The following is a 20,041-nucleotide window of genomic DNA, read 5'->3' as shown; positions in this document are numbered from 1 at the left end:
CACAGACACACACAAAGAAATGGTTTCCAGATATTTACTCATCACACAAAAAAGTCAAACATATTTCCTAATAACAAACTCCATTCACACAGTAAAAGATTGTTGTAACCAGCATCTCACAAAGTGTGTGCACGCTGCACAGAAATAAAATGATACCCATATTTACCTCATTGACATTGTCTTATTCTGCGAGCTTTCTTCTTTGATCCTATTTTACAATAAACAACTGTGTCAAGTATCAACAGTAATCTAATTTTGACACTGATGAGAAGAATTTTATCATGATGAGAAAACAAGCGTTTCAAACTAATCAGCATTTCCAAATGTTGATGCAAATTTCTTTCTTTTACAAAAGAATACAAGCTACTGTTTTGACGAAAAGAAATCTGGTTAACAGATTGACAAATCAATCCCTGAAACTTGTGCATAACAACACTGATATGACCCCAAAACAGAAAAGGTATATCACAAGTCTACTACATTTTTAAAAGTAGAGAGTGGCCTAGTTCTTCTTCAAGGGTGGGGTGGAGTGTAGGTAGAAACAGTTGAACTGGTCGGCCTGCAAAAGAAACAGAAATGTAAGAATTTCCACAGAAAAAGACCCTCACCCACATACGTAACAATCAATAAATTAAAATAATAACCGATTTCGTTCAAATTCATGTTCACCAATATGACCCCTTTTGGTTCTTTAAAAGACACTCACCAATAAAGAACTTTTGTTGTCCGAAAGAGTTAAGCCCATTTTGATGTTCACTATTATAAGCTGCTACACGTACAAGGTCGATTTTTATTTTTATTTTTTTAAACTTATTCAGCCACAAATATAACCATATTCTACATACAGAAAAAGCAAATAAGCCTACAAAACCGCTCCAGTCCAACCATATTACGCGTACACAATCATTACTTCCATCCCCATTTTGAAATATCGCAACAACAGACTTCCAGATATATAACACGATCATATGTGTCCTCTGTTTGCAGGTTTGTCCAGTGTCTTGTCCCCACATAAAGCATATTAACTCTACCTGTCCCAAGATAGGCCAAATGGTTCTAAGAGGACGTTAAAACTAATTATCCATCATCATCATCAACATCGATTTGGTCTTAATGTAGATCACTGTGATGAAGTGAATCTACACAAAACCAAAGATCAAGGTTCCCAAACTCTTGATACACACACAAAGTTCAAATTTAAGTTAACATCTGTAAATTTGCATTAGTGTCAAGTTTGAACACGTAATTTCCTGGTGCCAGTAACATTACCAAACAACAAAACAAACAGCAATTAACAAAGAAAACAAACAGGAATTAACAAAGAAAAAAACCCTTATAACACTAAATATTGAGATTCTCTATAAAAATTAAAATTAAAAACTCTGAAATGCAAGAGGCAGAACAAAAAGCAAACAAGAACATAACAAACCAATTAACAGAAAGATTAAAATCTACCCATTGAGGAATGCTCAAATCAGAGCAAGGTTTGCTCAAGACTTCAATTTCAAAGCCACAAGTGAAGAAACCATTTTTGGGTGACACATCATCACTGTAATTGCATAAAACAGTACACCACACATAAGAGAGAGCATAATTATAACATCAAAAGGTCTTGATTTCATAAAAGGACCGATCTACTCTTGCTAAAGTTAGCTTCAAGCAATAATATGAATAACAATCCACATACAGTACTCCCCGGTTAACGTCACTACCGTTTAAGGTCACACCTCTGATAACATCAATCAGGGTGTTGGTCCCGACCTGAAGCCTTCTTTGTATGACTAAGAAAACCTCGCTTACCGTGACCTCGGATATATGGGAACACCTCTTTTTAGGTGACCCCCGTTCTGGTCTCTAAATGCAGAAGACCACCGCTTAAGATCAAGCGAAACTGAAACGGAAAAAAATCTCCCAATTTTGCGGCCTTGACCACAGGAGCTTGTATCCAACCACCGGTCGATAATTATTTACTCCTGCATGCTATTTATTTACTGCTGCATGCTTACCCTTACTACTACTATTTATTAGTAAATAAATAATATTAAGTAGTAAATAGTAGTAGTAGACTGTATGAATAAGGAGTAAATAAATGGAATAAGGAGTAAATAATTATCGACCGGTGGTTGGATACAAGCTCCTGTGGCCTTGACAGAGTTTTTTTCTCCATAATGACGTCAAAAGAGAAGTGACGCACAAATGTAAACGTCATCAGATTATTTGGCCCGATTATTTTACCCCAAAGAGAAGGATGAGGAAATCTTTCGCAAATAAAACTTGGAAAATAGTTCCCGCCAAAAAGGTCGGAAACCACTTTGACAGAGTGAGACCCGTGGATGATGACAGATGCAACTGCAGTGTGCCCGCTCCCCTTCTGCAGAGGCATAAGGCTAGAATTGACCTCATGTTGTTATGCATGTCATAAGCGATATTTGAGTAGTGCCAATTTTAGGCCAAAATAAGACATTGTTCAAGATTTGAGATATTTGGAAGCTCTCTCTCTCTCTCTCTCTCTCTCTTTCGTTCCCCCCCTCTCATGGTCTCTGTTTCTGTCTGTCTGTCACTCTCAGTCTCCGACCCCTCTCCTCTCTCTCTTTCTCTCTATCTTTGCCCCCAGTCTGGCCATCTCTCTCTCTTTTATCATGTCTCTTTCTCTCTCTCAGCCTCCAATCTCTCTCTTTCTCTCTCTCTCTTTACATTTAGTCAAGTTTTGACTAAATGTTTTAACATAGAGGGGGAATCGAGACGAGGGTCGTGGTGTATGTGTGTGTGTGTGTGTGTAGAGCGATTCAGACCAAACTACTTGACCGATCTTTATGAAATTTGACATGAGAGTTCCTGGGAATGATATCCCCCGACTTTTTTTTTCTTTTTTTCGATAAATACTTTTGATGACGTCATATCCGGCTTTTTGTGAAAGTTGAGACGGCACTGTCACACCCTCATTTTTTTTATTAAAGTGATTGACATTTTGGTCAAGCAATCTTCGACGAAGGCCGGACTTTGGTACAGTAAAACCTGAGTCTAGCGGACCCTTATTGTAACGGCCACCTGCTACATACGGACAGTTTATCATGGCACGAACACGATTTCAACAATAACTAACCTTTAACGGGCGGACACCTGCCACTTACGGACGCGGACACGATTTTTCGGACCGTAGGAAGTGTAAACACTGTCACAAACGGACACAACGTACATAAAAACGCAACTTCGAAAACTCGACTGTTATGCAGACAGTGCTTGGCAGCCGTAGCCGTAGCACAAATGGTTGTTGATTGGTTGTCCTGTCCCTTTTCTGACCAATCAGTGGCTTGTTTAGATGGAGACCCACTTTCGCTCACTCACTTTCGCTTCGCTCACTCACTTTCGCTTCGCTCACTTTCGCTTTTCCGCATTGTGGATACAGTCACAACCAAAAGCAACAGTAGACTACTGTGTTTGAAAATGGAATCTCCAGCAGGAAAAAGAAAAGCGTTGACTTTAGAGCAGCGTGTCGCTGCCTTGAAAAAACTAGATAGCGGCCAATCATGCCGAGATGTGGCGAAGGAGATGGGATGTGGTAAAACACAGATCGCGAGGATCAAATCGGAAAAAGAAGACGTGATGATCTCTCTCTCTTTGTAAGCAATCGTTCGAAGGAAACAATAGTTAACACAACTAAATTTTTGTTCCATGCATTTATGCTGAGACTAGAAAAACTGAATGAAACAAGAGCTGACCCAATTTGGTCGAGACACACTGCGGAATTTCCCGTTGAATGACTGATGAAGAGTCAGCTATTTTTAGCTTTGTGACGTCCGACTTGCGTAAGTTTGAATGCACAGTGTGTGTAGGGAACGGGGTAGGTGGGGGGGGGGGGGGGGGGGGGGGATGTTGTTGTTGTTGTTTGCTACATGTATCATTTGTTTACTCACATTTTCAGTGAGTCTCATGTTCAATCCAATAAATACATACTACAGGACTGACAAAAAGTGTCTTGTTCATTTTACGTGCTCTTTGTAAAATATTGCCCCGGCCCCTCCACCTGTGAAGAAGGGACACCTGTCTAATAGGGACACTACTACCATTCCCCAAGGGTGTCCGTTAGAGACAGGTTTTACTGTATTGCATTTCAGCTTGGTGGCTTAAAAATTAATTAATGACTTTGGTCATTAAAAATCTGAAAATTGTAATACATTTTTTTTTATATAAAACGATCCAAATTTACGTTCATTTTATTCTACATCATTTCCTGATTCCAAAAACATATTAAGATGTTATAGTTGGATTAAATATAAGCTCTGAAAATTAAAAATATAAAAATTATGATCAAAATTAAATTTCCGAAATCGATTTAAAAACAATTTCATCTTATTCCTTGTCGGTTCCTGATTCCAAAAACATATAGATATATGTTTGGATTAAAAACACGCTCAGAAAGTTAAAACGAAGAGAGGTACAGAAAAGCGTGCTATGCAGCACAGCGAAACCACTACCGCGCTGAACAGGCTCGTCAGTTTCACTCCGTTATGCACAAGCGGCGGACTACGGTCATTGTGAAAAAATGGAGTGCGTTCAGTTTTATTCTGTGAGTTCCACAGCTTGACTAAATGTAGTAATTTCGCCTTACGCGACATGTTAACTCTGTCTCTCTCTCCGTCTCCTCTCTTTATCTCTGTCAGCTGTCATGATCAGTTTGTCTGTGTCTCTCTTCTCTTTCTATGTCTGTCTGTCTTACCTCACCTCCCCCTCTCTCTCTCTCTCTCTCTCTCTCTAATGCAGCCGATGGTCTCTGTGTCAGTGTCAGTATGTATGTCAGTGTGTGTCTCTCTCTGGATCTGCCCATTATCACGTCATTGACTTTCAATTGGCGGGAAGTCTTTTATGGGGCCTCAAACTAAACTCTGATCTCCTCGGATAAGATCAATTTTTTTCTACTGTAATTGATCTTATCCGAGGATCGGTTAACGTGTCCCTCGGATAAGATCACGATTTTTTTTGGTCCCAAGGGGGGTCATCTTATCTTATACAGACACCTGACAGTGAAATTCAAGGAGTATTCAAGGAGTTTTCAAGGAGTATTTCCGGTATCCCAGCTCCACCATGGCAGGCTCCAGAGAATCAATCAGGGTGGTTGCATAAGCATGTCCAAGAAATTTGGAAGCGTAGTATTCTGTTTGGACTTGCTGCCCGTTCCAGCAACGAACAAAAATGTCAAGTTGCTTCATTTTGATGTGCTTGTTCAACGTTTCGTCGAACAGAAGAACGTATCCGGATTCCTCCTTCACTCGTTTTTTCAGCAGCGAATGAAAATATGGCGCAAGGCCGAAAGTACTTAGATACCTGGTCTTCCCCTCGCCACATTGATATCCCTTCGCTACTTGGCTGTCGGGGAACATTGCCTGGAACAGTTTGGAGTTGTTCTCACACGACTTGAAACTGTAGTGCGAGTTCACAGCGTTCATTGTCCACATGACTTCCGATTTTAAAACATCGGTCTTGGTGCAAAATGATGAAAGAGTCCGAGAGGACGTTGGCATCGCGGGACCCGGGGTTGCAGTTACAGAAGCAGACTGAGAGCTTTGCGATGACGTTACAGAAAAGAAGTTTGCAATCGGGACAGGACTACAGGTGCAGACGCTTTTAAATTATTTGTGCGTTTCTTTCCTTTCCGTGGCTGTCACAATGAATCGACACACTGCTTCTTCAGAAATGGCGCTAAAAGCTACCCGGATGAAGGGGAAGTAATCGGTTTCAACTTCCCTTCGCACGATGGCAGACGACACACGACTTGCACACAATCGATATAAATTGCTGAAAAACTTTAATATTAACATTTTTTTTTTTGCCTGCACTTCAGAATTCAAGGAGGTTCAAGGAGGTTAAACACAAGAATGACCATTTTCTCCAAATTCAAGGAGATTCAAGGTCCTTGAAAAGGGGGGTTGAAAATTCAAGGGGATTCAAGGAGATTCAAGGAGCGTACGAACCCTGGAGCAGTACTGTATTATATATATCTGAAAAATTAACCAAATCTGGAGCCGCGAACTGCCAATGCTAAAATTAGCATACGATAGCTTTGATTATTGCCTGTAACTAAGGTATCATTGTATTTAGAAGTCTTCAAACTTTGCATCCCTGCATACTGTAACAAGAAGAGCAAACGCTCGATCGAGTCACTTTCGCAGTTCTGAATATTATATGAGGCATCAGATGGACAGGAAGAAATTGCTATTCACAACACAATGAGTCACGTTCACATAAAATTTGAGCCCGGTCACTTTTATAGTTTCCGAGAAAAGCCCAACGTTAAGTTGTGTGTTGCCGAACAGAAAAGGCTAGTTATCTCCCTTGTTTTTCTGATAACGTTCGTAAAAGGCTACAGATGTAAATACTTTGATGTAAAGAATAATCCTACAAAGTTTCAATCACATCCGATGAACTTTGTCAAAGATATAAAATGTCTAATTTTTCCTTTGACGCTGACCTGTGACCTTGAAAAAGGTCAAAGGTCAACGAAACCATCGTTAAAGTGTAGAGGTCATTGGAGGTCACGATTAAACAAAATATGAGCCCGATCGCTTTGATAGTTTCCGAGAAAAGTCCAACGTTAAGGTGGTGTCTACGGACGGCCGGCCGGCCGGCCGGACAGACTAACACTGACCGATTACATAGTCACTTTTTCTCAAGTGACTCAAAAAATACACCAGAAATTCATGGAAGAGGTCCTGCAACGCACTAAACTGGAAAAAAGTGTGACTCCCAGGACAAACTACATTTCAGTTGTCATGTGTACCCTTCATACTGTTTTCAGACTACAAATTTATGATCTAATAACTCCCCTCCCCTACGTGCAAATGTGGACTAGAAGACCAGACCATTGAACACATCCTCCAGCGATGCACCATCCTTGAGAGTGAGAGAAAAACCGTGTGGCCAACTGTACGGAGGAAAGGAAGACCTGGAGAAAACGGCATCATTCGTCTCGCTGTCCGGGCTGACAATATAACAAGTGTGATCGACAAGAAGAAGATGTAATAAGCATTGGTCGCCAGTGCAAAACCATGCCGGATGACTTCAGCGCTAAATGAACAGTCTTGGGACCCTCTTAAAGTTTCACTCTAGGTGTATGTAGGGAGCCCTATACAGTGGAACCCCCCTTTTAAGACCTTCAAAAATCTGAGAAAATCGGGTCTTAAAAAGCAGGGAGTCTTAAAATGGGGGTACATTTCCATCGAGAGGCCGTCAAAGAGATGGTGGATAAGAACAGACACCAGTTTATTTCTCAGAAAATCGAGAACAGCACCTCCAGCAAAGAACTCTTCCTGATCACAGGGCAGCTCCTCGGTAAAACTCAAAATAAAAAGCTCCCAAACTCCGTCCCTCTTGATGACCTTCCAGATAAGTTTGGGGACTTTTTTGCCGAAAAAATCGAGAAGATCCGAGTCGAGCTTGATGCTGCTCCTGGGCATCCAGAGCATGCGCCATTTCACGGCGCCCACCTCACCGATTTTTCCCCTGTCACTAAAGAACAAGTGAAGAAGATCATTGAAAAAGCTCCACCCAAATCCTGTATTCTCGACCCAATTCCTTCAGAGCTATTAAGCGAGTGTCTAGAGGAATTACTCCCTGTCATTACTGATATTATAAATCAATCCCTCACATCCGGTCAAGTACCCCCTTCTTTTAAGCATGCAGTAGTCACTCCCCTCCTGAAAAAAGCTAACCTTGACATCAACACTTTTAAGAACTACCGCCCTGTCTCTAATTTGCCTTTTGTTTCGAAAGTCCTTGAAAAGGTTGTTTTGGCCCAATTGTCAGAGCATCTTGCTAAGACAGGTATGGTTGAACCATTACAGTCCGCCTACCGCGCAGATCACAGCACTGAAACAGCCCTACTTAAGGTAGCGAATGATCTTCTCACTGCCTGTGACAGCGGCTCTGTTTCGCTTCTGGCCCTGTTGGACCTATCCGCAGCGTTCGACACCATCGACCACGATATACTGCTGGCAAGGTTGAACACCACATTCGGCATAACAGGCACGGCTCTGGGGTGGTTCTGCTCCTACCTGACTGGACGCACTCAGGCTGTTGTGATCCAAAATAGGCACTCCGAGGACACCATACTAAAGTATGGAGTCCCACAAGGATCTGTGTTAGGCCCAGTGTTATTCACTATGTACATACAGCCGTTAGGCAAAGTCATAAAGCACCACAATGTCCTGTACCACATGTTCGCAGACGACACTCAACTACAAAAATCCGCACACACCAAACAGTTTACAGAGTTAGTGCAGTCAATAGAATCATGCAGCGATCACATCAAACAGTGGATGACAGTCAACAAGCTCAAGATGAACGATGATAAGACAGAGATCATGCCAGTTGGCAAACAATCAAACTTAAAGCTTCTTTCAGAAACATCCAGTCTTACGCTTTCTGATACCACAGTCTCATTCAGCAGCAAAGTTAAAAACCTGGGTGTCCACCTTGACAGTAGCCTGTCAATGGACGCCCACATCAACTCACTCTGCAGAACCGCCTTTCTTGAAATGCGGAGGATTAGCCAAATCAGACACCTTCTTTCCCTCGACGCAACCAAGACACTGGTTTCGGCTTTTATTTTGTCGAGACTGGATTACTGCAACTCGCTCCTAGCCGGCCTCCCAGACGCCAAGCTAGACCGCCTACAGCGCATCATGAACAATGCAGCACGTCTTGTGCTGCGCAAGCGCAAGCGCAACCATGTCACCCCTCTCCTCATGACCCTTCACTGGCTACCAATCAAAGCACGCATAACATATAAAATAGCTACCCTGTGTTACCGTAGCCTTCACGACGACTCTGCCCCTTCTTACCTGTCTTCGCTCTTAAAGCCACACGTCCCCACACGCAACCTCAGATCCGCTGACGCAGGGCACCTTGTTGTCCCACGCATCAAACTGAACGCTTTCGGCAAGCGCGCCTTTATCTACACAGCTCCCTCTATTTGGAACTCTCTGCCCATGTCTGTCCGCCTTTCTACCTCTCTCCTCTCCTTCAAGTCCTCTCTAAAAACACACCTCTTCCGGCAATACTTCGACGCCTAGCCTGTTCAGTATCTGCCACATTGAGGAGAGGGGTCACTTGCCATCGTAGCGCGCTGTGGGCCGGCTGGGGACGGGTTGCTATTTCATGTGCCTGTTTCCTTGTTTATTTCCGTGTTTTTGTTCCTTGTACGTGCGCGCGATAGCTGTCGCGGTGTATGAGTGCGACTACACGTGCCTTGGCGTGTGTGTGCGAGTGTGCGAGGGCTGTATTTTGTATATTTTTATTTGATACATGTATAAATGTGTCTCCAGGAATATGTTTTGTTTTAATCTTGTGTCGATACTATTTAGTTCTGCCTTGTTATTAGCCATTGAGTATAACTGTTTTATCATCATTGCTTTGTTGTTGTTCTTTAGCCATTTACGTTGAATGACTTGTTATACATTGACATTGATAGTTTTATTCTTCTTCTTCTTCGTCGTTCGCTAGTTAGTTTTTATCATAAGAACCTTTTTAAATTCCTATTTATACATAAATGCATATTTTATATTGTAAAGCAGTATGCATCGTTAGAGGATTTTTTTTTTTTTTAGTAGCAGTGTTTAAATGACGAAGCTGCTTTTCCCAGTTTTACCAAAGAGACCGACTGTATATTGTGTTATTGTATTTGTCAGACTTGATTGTACCAAGTCCCTACACATGTTGTAATGCGCTTAGAGCCAAATATTTTTGTTTTTTGTAAGGGATAGGCGCAATATAAATACACTTTATTATTATTATTATTATTATTTACAGAGGTTATGAACAGAAAGTCCAAGAACACAGGGTCTTAAAATGGAGGAAGTCTTAAATTGGGGGTTCCACTATACTTAAGTAGTAGAAGGAAGAAGCACAGCTCTATCACCACGAGTTGAAACAAAATGGAACTCACAATTATCACGGTAGCGATCAAAGCCACTATGGACATGCCCAGCTGCATGTTCCACTTGGAGTTACGCTTGTTGTAGTTTTCTTGCCAAGATCCCTCGGGTACGGGCAAGTCGTTCATGTGGGACCTCTGCTCCAGAGCGATGTCTTTGTCAGACTTCCAGTGCGCTGGTGCATAACCGCCCATGCAGCGGACGGCCTGCTGCCCTGTAACATTCAAAGTGAAAACAATGCAAAAATCTCTTCTCACTGTGACAGCCCGGTGTTATCAATCTAGTGCTGCCTGAAAAATACATTCACAAATATCAGTCTGGGGAAAAAAAGACTATATGGATCATTAGATCAGATGAACCCTCTACCAAATTCTGAAATCTAATCGGAAATTGTCTGAGGCACGCAGGGCCAAGAGAGTCTAGAAAGGCTTGTGGAGATTAAAGATTGAGAATTTTTTTTGTTGTAACTGAAAAATAACAATGTATTTCTTTTTAATCTCAAGTAAATGATGTGGGCACTGCAGCTTGGTGATAATGCTGTTTCCAGTGATTCCACACTGCCTGCTTCCGAGTCTTCTCGGATGACTTGTGACACTGACTTGGTTGGTCTTTCTACTCTAGTCAAAGTTTATATTTATCATTTTGTCTTGTCTATTTTCGATCTTTCAGAATAACTCCATAAGCCGCTCAAAAGCAATGGAATATATAGAGGAGAAGAGAAATAAATAGAACTAGAAGCTAAGGTTTAGGAACAGAAAAGGAGGGTCGGTTGGAAGATAAATTAAAAGGCTGGCTTCGTGAATTCATCCAGACCCGGCTATGCCATGGTCAGTGGCACTACCCACTACATTACAGAGGTAACACACACAGACATATATTGGGTAGTGTTTCTTGTATCTATAAATATAGTCAATGTTTGTAAAGATTTTAGTCAAGCAGTATGTAAGAAATGTTAAGTCCTTTGTACTGGAATCTTGCATTCTCCCAGTAAGGTAATATATTGTACTACGTTGCAAGCTCCTGGATCAATTTTTTGATTAGTGCTTTTGTGAACAAGAAACAATTAACAAGTGGCTCTATCCCATCTCCCCCCCTTTCCCCGTCGCGATATAACCTTCGTGGTTGAAAACGACGTTAAACACCAAATAAAGAAAGAAAGAAATATATTGGGTAGATGAAACAAAAGAATAAACAAAACTAGTCATCTTAAAAAGCACTCTTTATTTCTAGAGCTTCTCGTGAGTGACGTTTTTGGATCGTGGAGGCTCCGCAGCCAGCTCATCGATACCAAAGCCACTCAGAATGCCTCATTGTTCAAATAACAAACCTTTTCTGAGACTGTTAGTGTTACAACTTAGTGTTACTAACTGTTAGGAATAGGAACCTTCGCTGTTTCCGATTTCAAAACAAGGTTAATGAATGACATTCGCCGATTCATGAGAAATCAACAGTCTGATAATAATTCGCAAAACCCACTCGTTTGTGAAATACACAGTAACTTACTTGCAACAGCATTGACAGTTCTGGCGACAGGAATAAGTCTGGTAAACATTTTGCTGTGTGTGAACGTGAGTGACCTTGTTGAAGCCGACCGAGGCAAACGAAAAGGAGGAAGTGCACTTAAAAACTCAAACCGGAAGTTCGTATAAAAAGCAAAAATCACTAACTCGTTTTTCTTTTCATAGTGGCGTAATAAAATTAGTCAAAATTCAGTTTAAAGGATATTTTTGTGATTAATACGATATTTCTTAAAAGAAGTTTAAACATAGTAAAAACGTTATCGTGTTTTGTTAGATGACTGACCTTGACCTTACAATCGATTATACATACGGCACGGGTCTGTTTCTGACCATGCGGGTTGCGCTTATACGGACGGCATCGTGTGAAATCCTACAACGCTGTAGTGAAGCATACACACTGAGACAATTTGACAATTTGTCAAAAATGACCTTTTTTTTCGATGAGAAGATCCCCACACACAAACACCCATACACTACACACACACACACACACACACACACACAGTCACTGAGTTTGGAACTGACCGTCTTTTGCTGATTGGAGAGGTTGTTTTGCCGGTGCGTCAGCCTTCAGTGTGTGAGTGTGTGTCGGTGTGTGTTAGTGTTTGTGTGTGTGTGAGACTGATTTGGGTAGAGAAATCTGAGGCTGACACACAGAGAGCAGAAGGACCGATACTGACTTGCTTGCTTTGAGATGCAGACGGCATTTATATGTCTGAGTCATGGTGACAATGCAGTGGATTGGCAAAGTACCGCAGTTTTTTCAACACCGAGTAGTCGTGATTTTTGTCCAGTTTTATTACACACATTGCCGAATCAAAACCATAAGAGTAGAAATAAGCAAAAGAAGAGACTTCAATTATCCGTATGATATATTTGAGACGGCTTAAAGGCCCGCAGGAGTATATAAGGAGCGGCCTGACCTTCTGCGTTGGCAAATCATTTCAAACCTCTTGCAGGCAACAGACAAATACTGTTCCACATCGTTTTCTTTAATATCTCGGTTAAGCATGAGTTACGGTGTCAGATTTTTTGTTCACACAGCTGGTTTTCACACATTTACCGCCCTATGCGCTTAGATAAGGTTAATTCTCCATAATAAAGAAGATATTTGTAAACAAACATTTCCATGGGGATCTTGTTCAAAGAAAAGAGCGGAGTCAACACTCTCCGACGTCACAGATTTACACCATGCGTTCCAAAAATAGCAAAACACGTGGCATGCGGCAATTTGGTTCCAGAGCATGCTGTCTCAGGTGCATGTGTATTTGTTACATCGGATATGAAGAAAGAAATGCAACTAACCTTTTTCCACCAGTTGTGGCCTTGATAGGTATTCCTGTGGGGTTGGGACTGATAAAGCTCTCTCACTAGTTTGAGCACACAGTCGACTGAGCATCATTTCTCGGTTAATGTTTACCCGTGTTGGATTGTCTTGTAAGCAAGACGTCTTTTTTTGCCACGTACAATGCACAATTCAAGTTCCAAGCACCGCGTGGGTCTAGCATGGACCAATACTTCTTGTTTTACAAGGGCTGCAAAACTGGCCGCCTACCCCAGAGGAGAGCCCTGCACTAGGACCCGTGTCTCCGGTTTCACTGACCATCGCCTCCAGGATCAGATACACACGTCTGCACCCTAACGGTACTACACACACGAGAGACAGCCTCTGTAACGAGGTCACACGATGATGGCCCAGCACCTCTTGGTACACAAGTCGAATCTTTTATTACACACCTTCGATTTTCAAATGGCCACTGATTCTCAGTAAATAGTCTCCTTATTGCGTTCTCCTGGTCACTGTTAATGTTGAGAAGTGTTAAATCAAATGTCGCCATTTATTTCCATAGACAGAAAGAGATGTCAGTGCAATACAGCTTACAGACCGCAGCCTAGCCCTTACTAAGTTACTATCACTGTCGGATGTTGGAATGTGAAACACTGAGGTCTTCTCGCCTGCACCTGTCGACAACACTCAGTCATGTTGTTTATTATTCCGGCTTGGAACAAAACTGAGTAGTGTCAAGTTAGTCTGTCGATCATGACTCGACTAGCAGTTAAAGATGACCTGATTTTGTTTATCTGGGCATATGGGCAATAATGATACATATACAGTACTGACTGTAGCCGTGAACCTTACGTCACACTTAACGCATCGCAACACAACACAACACAACACAACACAACACAACACAACACAACACAACACAACACTGACAACGCAACGCAACGCAACGCAATGCAACACAACACAACACTGACAACGCAACGCAACACTGCACAACACAACACAACACAACACAACAATACAATACAACACTCACAATGACAACACAACACAATGACAACACAATGACAACACAACACAACACAACACAGCAACACCACACCACACCACACCACACCACACCACAACACAACACAACACAACACAACAATGACCATACAACACAACGCAACACAATAATACTTTATTAGGTAATGTTGAACTTCAACGTTGTACAATTGTACGTTCAACACAACTTTTCTTATCTCAATTTCAGATTTCATATCAGTTGTGGCTGACAACAAAACAAGTTGAACACAATCAATGAACATTGCATATATCACTTAAAAACGAGTACCCCTAGCCTTGGGTTTAACATCAAAAAGCAAGAAAGGTAGGTTTAATTGTAAGTCTTAGGTTTAACAATTACACTGACCCTGTTCATTTCAAAAGCAAAAAAACCCACCGACCACAACAAAATAAAAACACCCTATAAATCTCTACACTCTACTCTCTGTTCTCAATGCCCTGGTGGAGTTGCTTGGACAGCTGTTCCACCACGGCCTGGTAGGCAGACTGGGCTGCCACGTTGTTGTCCTCCGCAGGGTCAGTCGTGTGTACGTACAGCTCTCGACCGTACAACTGAGTCCAGTCCATTGTGTAGGCGGTGTGGTTGTAGTAGACCCACTCCGTGTAGCGGTACTCCGGGTTGCGCAATGTGTAGCCCATGATAGTGACGCTGGGACTGCCCTTGTGAGGGTCCGGGGACCAGCGAGGGTACTGGCTGTAGGCAATGTTTTCCCACTGAACTGGTGCTGTGGCCCAAAACGAAGAGTGCACAAAATTAATGGTGAGTAATTAAGTTGTGACGAGAGAATCGATTTGTGAAATGGCAAGTGAGTTATGATGAAAGAATGAGTGCGAAACTGAAAATATTATGCAATGGAAGAATTCATGGAAAACAGCAAGGGAGGTCTGTTACTAAACATAGACAGACAGGCAGACAAACATTCACTGCTGACTGTCCACTGATCCTCTCCGGCTGTAACTTGAAGTCGACACAACAAAATTCTCAATCGCTCACAAAAAAAGATTGATTCCAGAAAAAAAAGTGAGACACGCAACAATCCCCCTTTTCCAGACCCATCTCCTCACCCCAACCCCACATAAACGCATCTGCAGTGGACACTGAGATTCTATAAGATGGACAACAACCCCCTCCCCCCCCCCGCCCGAAATCCCCCTCCCCCCCAACACACACCTGCAGTGGTCAGATTCTTCAAGATGGACACGAGACTGCTGCCCTCCGTGCAGAAGGCTGTGTTGTACCCGTTCAGGGGGCACCTGCTGGGTACATCCACCCCGGCCAGTTCCGAGATGGTCGGGTACAGGTCCACCGCCTCCACAATCACGTCGGTGGACAGGTGCAAACCTGCGTCACTCACCTGTAGTCATGTGAGTATGCGCTCCTGGTCAAAATTATGTGACAACAGAACTAGATCTCGGGACGACAACATTGTGTGTGTGTGTGTGTGTGTGTGTGTGTGTGTGTGAAAGCTTCATCGCATGACAATTATAGTGTGGTGTAGTACCGTAGTGGATCGAACACCCATGTTAAGACCCCTTACCCCCAATTTAAGATTTCCTCCCTTTTAAGACCCTGCTTTCTCGAACTTTCTGTTTACAACCTCTGTATGTTTAACCCACCGATTCTAAGACTCCAGCCATTCCCAGACCAGCGCATGCTAGATAATATTCAATCAGATTTTTTTTCTCTCAAGCTTATTCATTACTAGAGGTTAACAAAATAGATGGGAGAGGGAACATTGAAATATGAAAAAAAACACCAATGTCAACGATTCCAGTGCCGTCAAATTTTGTTCTTCACCATTCGAACTTAGTATAGAACCTACGAGAACAATACTAATAACAATACATTTCAATGCCATGAACATTCATGAAGAAATCTTACTGAACTGTCCAGAGCTTATTATGGTGCGGATATGAACCCACCTTTTGCACCTGTTTAGGATGAAGGGCGTCGATGAAAGGGAAGTTGTGGCCCCGTTGTCTAAACCTGGAGGTCACGTTGGGAACATGAACGAGATAAGGGATTCGAACCGCCAGCTCGAAATTAGTCTGCTTACACCACTCTCCGTGCTCTCCTAAGTTCCAGCCTTTGGGAAGAAAAAAAAACCCCAAAACACACACACACACACACACACACACACACACACACACACACACACACACACACACACACACACACACACACACAAACAAGAAATTAAAGATACAAAAAAATGAGGTTGCACTGTACAACTGTTAAGAGCTGTTTAGGTGAGTTTCAAATACGAGCAAACTAAGAAATACATTTTCACCGTGAAAACAATTCGGGAGATATGTGTGTGTGTTGTGTGTGTGTGTGTGTGTGTGTGTGTGTGTGTGTGTGTGTGTGTGTGTGTGTCTGCGTGTGCGTGTTTGTGTGTGTGCATGTGTGTGTGTTTGTGTGTGTGTGTTAGTGCGCGTGTGCGTATGTGCGAGTGTGTGTGTGCGCGCGCGCGCGCGTGTGTGTCAATGTGTGTGTGTGTGTGGAGAGAGAGAGAGAGAGAGAGAGAGAGAGAGAGAGAGAGAGAGAGAGTGAGAGACAGACAGACAGACAGACAGACAGACAGACAGACAGATAGACAGACAGACAGACAGACAGACAGACAGGTCAGACAGACACAGAGACAGACAGTCAGACAGACAGACAGACAGCCATAGGGTCACCATGGTCTCCAATAAAGGTGATGATGGTATTGTTGGCGTAGCCGTACTGGTCAAGGGCAGATAACACACGCCCTATTTGGGCGTCAACATAACTCGTGCTGGCCGAATACGCTTGACGAATCTTGAGCTACAAACATTAAAATATCAAAGGAGCCAATCAAGCGATGAATAAGTCAAGGAATATGTTCACTTGCATAAATTAAAAAAACCCAACAACACCGACAACATAAACTTAAAAAAAAACCAAAAAAACAACAACCCCGAAACCCAACAACAAATAAAACAAAAAAGCCAGAACAATAACCCCACTGTTCTATTCATTCGACCATCAGTTCGCTTCCTTTCTCCTAAACGTTTACCGTCTCATCCATCCTATCCGTCCACCCATGTACTGGGTGATCCATCCGTACCTAAGTCCGTCAGTCCATCATCGTTTCATTAATCAATACGTCCATCAATCTGTTCAAAAAGTACATCGCCGCCACAGTACAGCCAACTGTGTAACTCTATGAAGAGCACCGCTGGTATTTAATACTGACATCAACGCTTACAACAAGTACTCGTATTACCCACAGACGTCGTCATTCTCCTCAAATCCACACAATATGTCGTTAATGTTGAATACTATGTGTGTTTTGCTGTGATGTGATGTGATGTGATGTGATGTGTGTGTGTGTGTGTGCGTTCGTGCGTGCGTGCGTGCGTGTGTGTGTGTGTGTGTGTGTGTGTGTGTGTGTGTGTGGGTTCATAAGAAGACGTCAAGGTGATCAGCCATACTTACAATCATATCATCAGGGAGAGGCCCGTAGGGAAAGGGAAAGTTCACATCCATGATATCCTGGTGTTCCCTCAATCCAGTGCACGTGTACCATGCCACGGGAGGCATTCCTTCCGGTTTCGTTTTATCTTTTGGGAGCGTGATGTGGGTCAGAGGGTAGAGGGCTGAAAAAACACACAATAACACAACAAAAACCAAAAAACCAAAAAAACGTATACTTTCTTTTCTTCCTCTATCAAGTAGACAGCTGGCATACGTGCAATTATAATGTCGGCGTGATATACCCGCACACACCCAACGCGCGAAAGAGCATACCCAGCTCTGGACCCACAGACAATCATGCAGCTACTTCTTCTTCTTCTTCTTCTTCGTTCATGGGCTGTAACTCCCACGTTGACTCACGTTTTTGCACAAGTGGGTTTTTTCCCCACGTGTATGACAGTTTTTACCCTGCCATTCAGGCAGCCATACGCCGCTTTCGGGGGACACAGACATGCAGCGATACTGCATGATGATACCGTCGCAGGTATGTACACGGCCACAGAGACACACAGGCACACACACGCAATGATGACATGCAAGTCCGCACGGCCACACACAGGCTCAAAGACCCAGAGTCCGATATACATACGCAGACAGACATACTGCCAGAACCGACAGAAAGGCACACGCATTCTTACACAAATAATCCCAAAGACCTACTGAACGCCTATCTAATACACAATACATAGCTCACCCTCATATTCTACCGGGTATTTCCAGATCAAGTGAGGCTTATGGAACCCCACAGCGAAGAAGAATGGCTGATCTTGATACTTGTGGCGGTAGTTCTTCAGAAAATCGACGCTAAAGTCAGCCAGGTCGATGTCCTCGAGAATCTTGTGCGGAGTCTGCGACACGTTGACTGGACACACAGCGTAGTCGTGAAGCTTGCCATCTGGCCCTGGACATTGCTGAAATCACAGGTGGGTAGGCAGTGTGACTGATTTTTGCACAGGCTAGAGACACCACTGGGTAAAGTGTCACTGTGTTCAAATCATCTGGTTACTATTATGTTTGTTGCTTGTGGATTCTTGGTCGTTTCATGCCCACAAACAACCTCGTTCAACCTCACAACCTTCAGCCCAGATCCCTTTCTGGTAAGTTATAGCTCGAAGCAGAATGTGACTCTAATGACGGTTAAAACACACACACACACACACACACACACACACACACACACACACACACACACACACACACACACACACACACACACACACACACACACACACACACACACACACACATACACACAAATCCAAACTAACAAATACACAAACAAACAACCAACCAAAAAAAACACAAATAAAGAAACATGTTGAAACACATCCACCATTGAGGGGATCCTGGCTGGCATCGGCTTGTCTACAGACAGCACAAGAAATCAAACCCGATCACACACTCACGTTGCACAAAGCTTGCAAAATAATAAATGAAGCCAGGAAGGAAGGAATAGGTAAGTAAGTCAGTGAATAAGTAGGTAAAGAAGAAGGAAATCGCACCTCACTGTTGTTCTTGTAGCCCGAGTTGCCCCCCTTGTCCCCGTGGTACGGCTTGTTGGTCCAGCTCAGCGGGTAGTCATCGTCTCCGCCAGAAGATTTACCTTCAGGTAAAGAAAGGTTAAATCCTTAAAAAAAAGGAAGAAAATAAAGCTTGGAAGGCTTTGAGACAGCCAGAGGCCCATTCGCCCATGGCTTTCTAAGTTCCGGACACAAACCGAGACATAGCTTGCAGGCCGGTGTTTGTTTCCATTCAGGGAATCATCTACGAAACATGGAAAAGTATTCCCCCCCTCCCCCCAATAGAAACAAACAAACAAACAAACAAACAAACAACAATCACAGATATTGTATTTACACTGCCAGGTTTAACAATAGTTTATTAAAGGCTGCCATATTCGTAGCGTTCATTAATTAATTCATATTGTTTACATGTGCCAATAATGTTATAAAACTGTACCTAAGGGGAGATATAATAACGATTGGCTGTAGCTTTCGAACACAGAAAAAATGATTTCAGTATTGCAAAGTGGTGTTGATAGTGTCGAATGTAAACAGAACAGTCTCAAACGCCATCTTTGGTTTACGAAACATCACGAAGTGACGTCAACGGTCTAAAAATAGCCCAAGTCCTGGAGAACTGTTGCTAAACAATGCAATAAAGAATTAATCATAAAATTTTCTCGTAATTGGTAAGGACTTCAAACCTAAAACTTTATTTGCAGGAAGCTTAATTTATACATCCCCGCAACGATGGGAAAAGCCCTGGAAGTAATTAACCATTTAAATAGGACTATGTCAGCCTTTAAGCATGTTTGTCTTTGAATATATTGACTTCTTTCACAACGAAACAACTAAGAGTTTCAGTGTTCTCGCTTGGGCAGAGAGACTGACCCGGATGAAAGACTTTGCCGACACTCTGAGTGATGTATCCGCTCTGCTTGAAGTGCTGGGGCAGCGTAGTGTAGTTGCCCGCCACGTCCCTCCAGTACGTGTACAGGTTAAACACTCGGGTGGACTCGGGTCGTCTGCTCGTCAGGAAGGACGTTCGGCTGGGCCCACACAGGGCAAACTGGAAAGACCATTGACGATTTTGAGGCTTTTTGCATTTTGAGATTAAATTACCGCAACAATAATCCAACCACAAAGTATATATATATACGTGTAAATAAGTTGATAAGCCTTTGGCAATTCATTGATTAAAAATCATATTCTAAGGAGTGTCTGCTTACTTT

At 42.7% G+C, this 20,041-nt stretch overlaps 2 protein-coding genes across 2 annotated transcripts in view; both read right to left on the bottom strand.

Moving 5' to 3' along the window:
• Positions 1 to 18: 18 nt before the first annotated feature.
• On the bottom strand, positions 19 to 11,578 carry LOC138969118 (uncharacterized). The gene is made up of 3 exons (XM_070341827.1): positions 11,433 to 11,578; positions 9,941 to 10,143; positions 19 to 559 (listed from the first exon to the last, which is right to left on the bottom strand). The coding sequence occupies exons 1-3, from the start codon at positions 11,479 to 11,481 to the stop codon at positions 503 to 505; spliced, it is 309 nt and encodes a 102-aa protein (XP_070197928.1). The 5' UTR covers positions 11,482 to 11,578; the 3' UTR covers positions 19 to 502.
• Positions 11,579 to 13,905: 2,327 nt separating this feature from the next.
• Positions 13,906 to 20,041, bottom strand: part of LOC138968175 (iduronate 2-sulfatase-like) — an 8,793-nt gene continuing 2,657 nt past the window's right edge. Inside the window, exons 3-10 of the mRNA XM_070340729.1 lie at positions 19,701 to 19,878; positions 18,810 to 18,910; positions 18,002 to 18,218; positions 17,269 to 17,429; positions 16,488 to 16,614; positions 15,729 to 15,892; positions 14,977 to 15,160; positions 13,906 to 14,530 (exon numbers count right to left, since the gene is read on the bottom strand). Of these exons, the coding sequence (XP_070196830.1) occupies positions 14,223 to 14,530; positions 14,977 to 15,160; positions 15,729 to 15,892; positions 16,488 to 16,614; positions 17,269 to 17,429; positions 18,002 to 18,218; positions 18,810 to 18,910; positions 19,701 to 19,878 (1,440 nt within the window). The 3' untranslated portion in view covers positions 13,906 to 14,222. The remainder of the gene's footprint in view (positions 14,531 to 14,976; positions 15,161 to 15,728; positions 15,893 to 16,487; positions 16,615 to 17,268; positions 17,430 to 18,001; positions 18,219 to 18,809; positions 18,911 to 19,700; positions 19,879 to 20,041) is intronic.

This window comes from Littorina saxatilis, linkage group LG6 (assembly GCF_037325665.1).
Source record: "Littorina saxatilis isolate snail1 linkage group LG6, US_GU_Lsax_2.0, whole genome shotgun sequence".
NCBI classification, from domain to species: Eukaryota; Metazoa; Mollusca; class Gastropoda; order Littorinimorpha; family Littorinidae; genus Littorina; species Littorina saxatilis.
The sequence above is the reverse complement of the archived record's forward strand: the minus strand, read 5'-3'. Positions and strand labels throughout refer to the sequence as shown.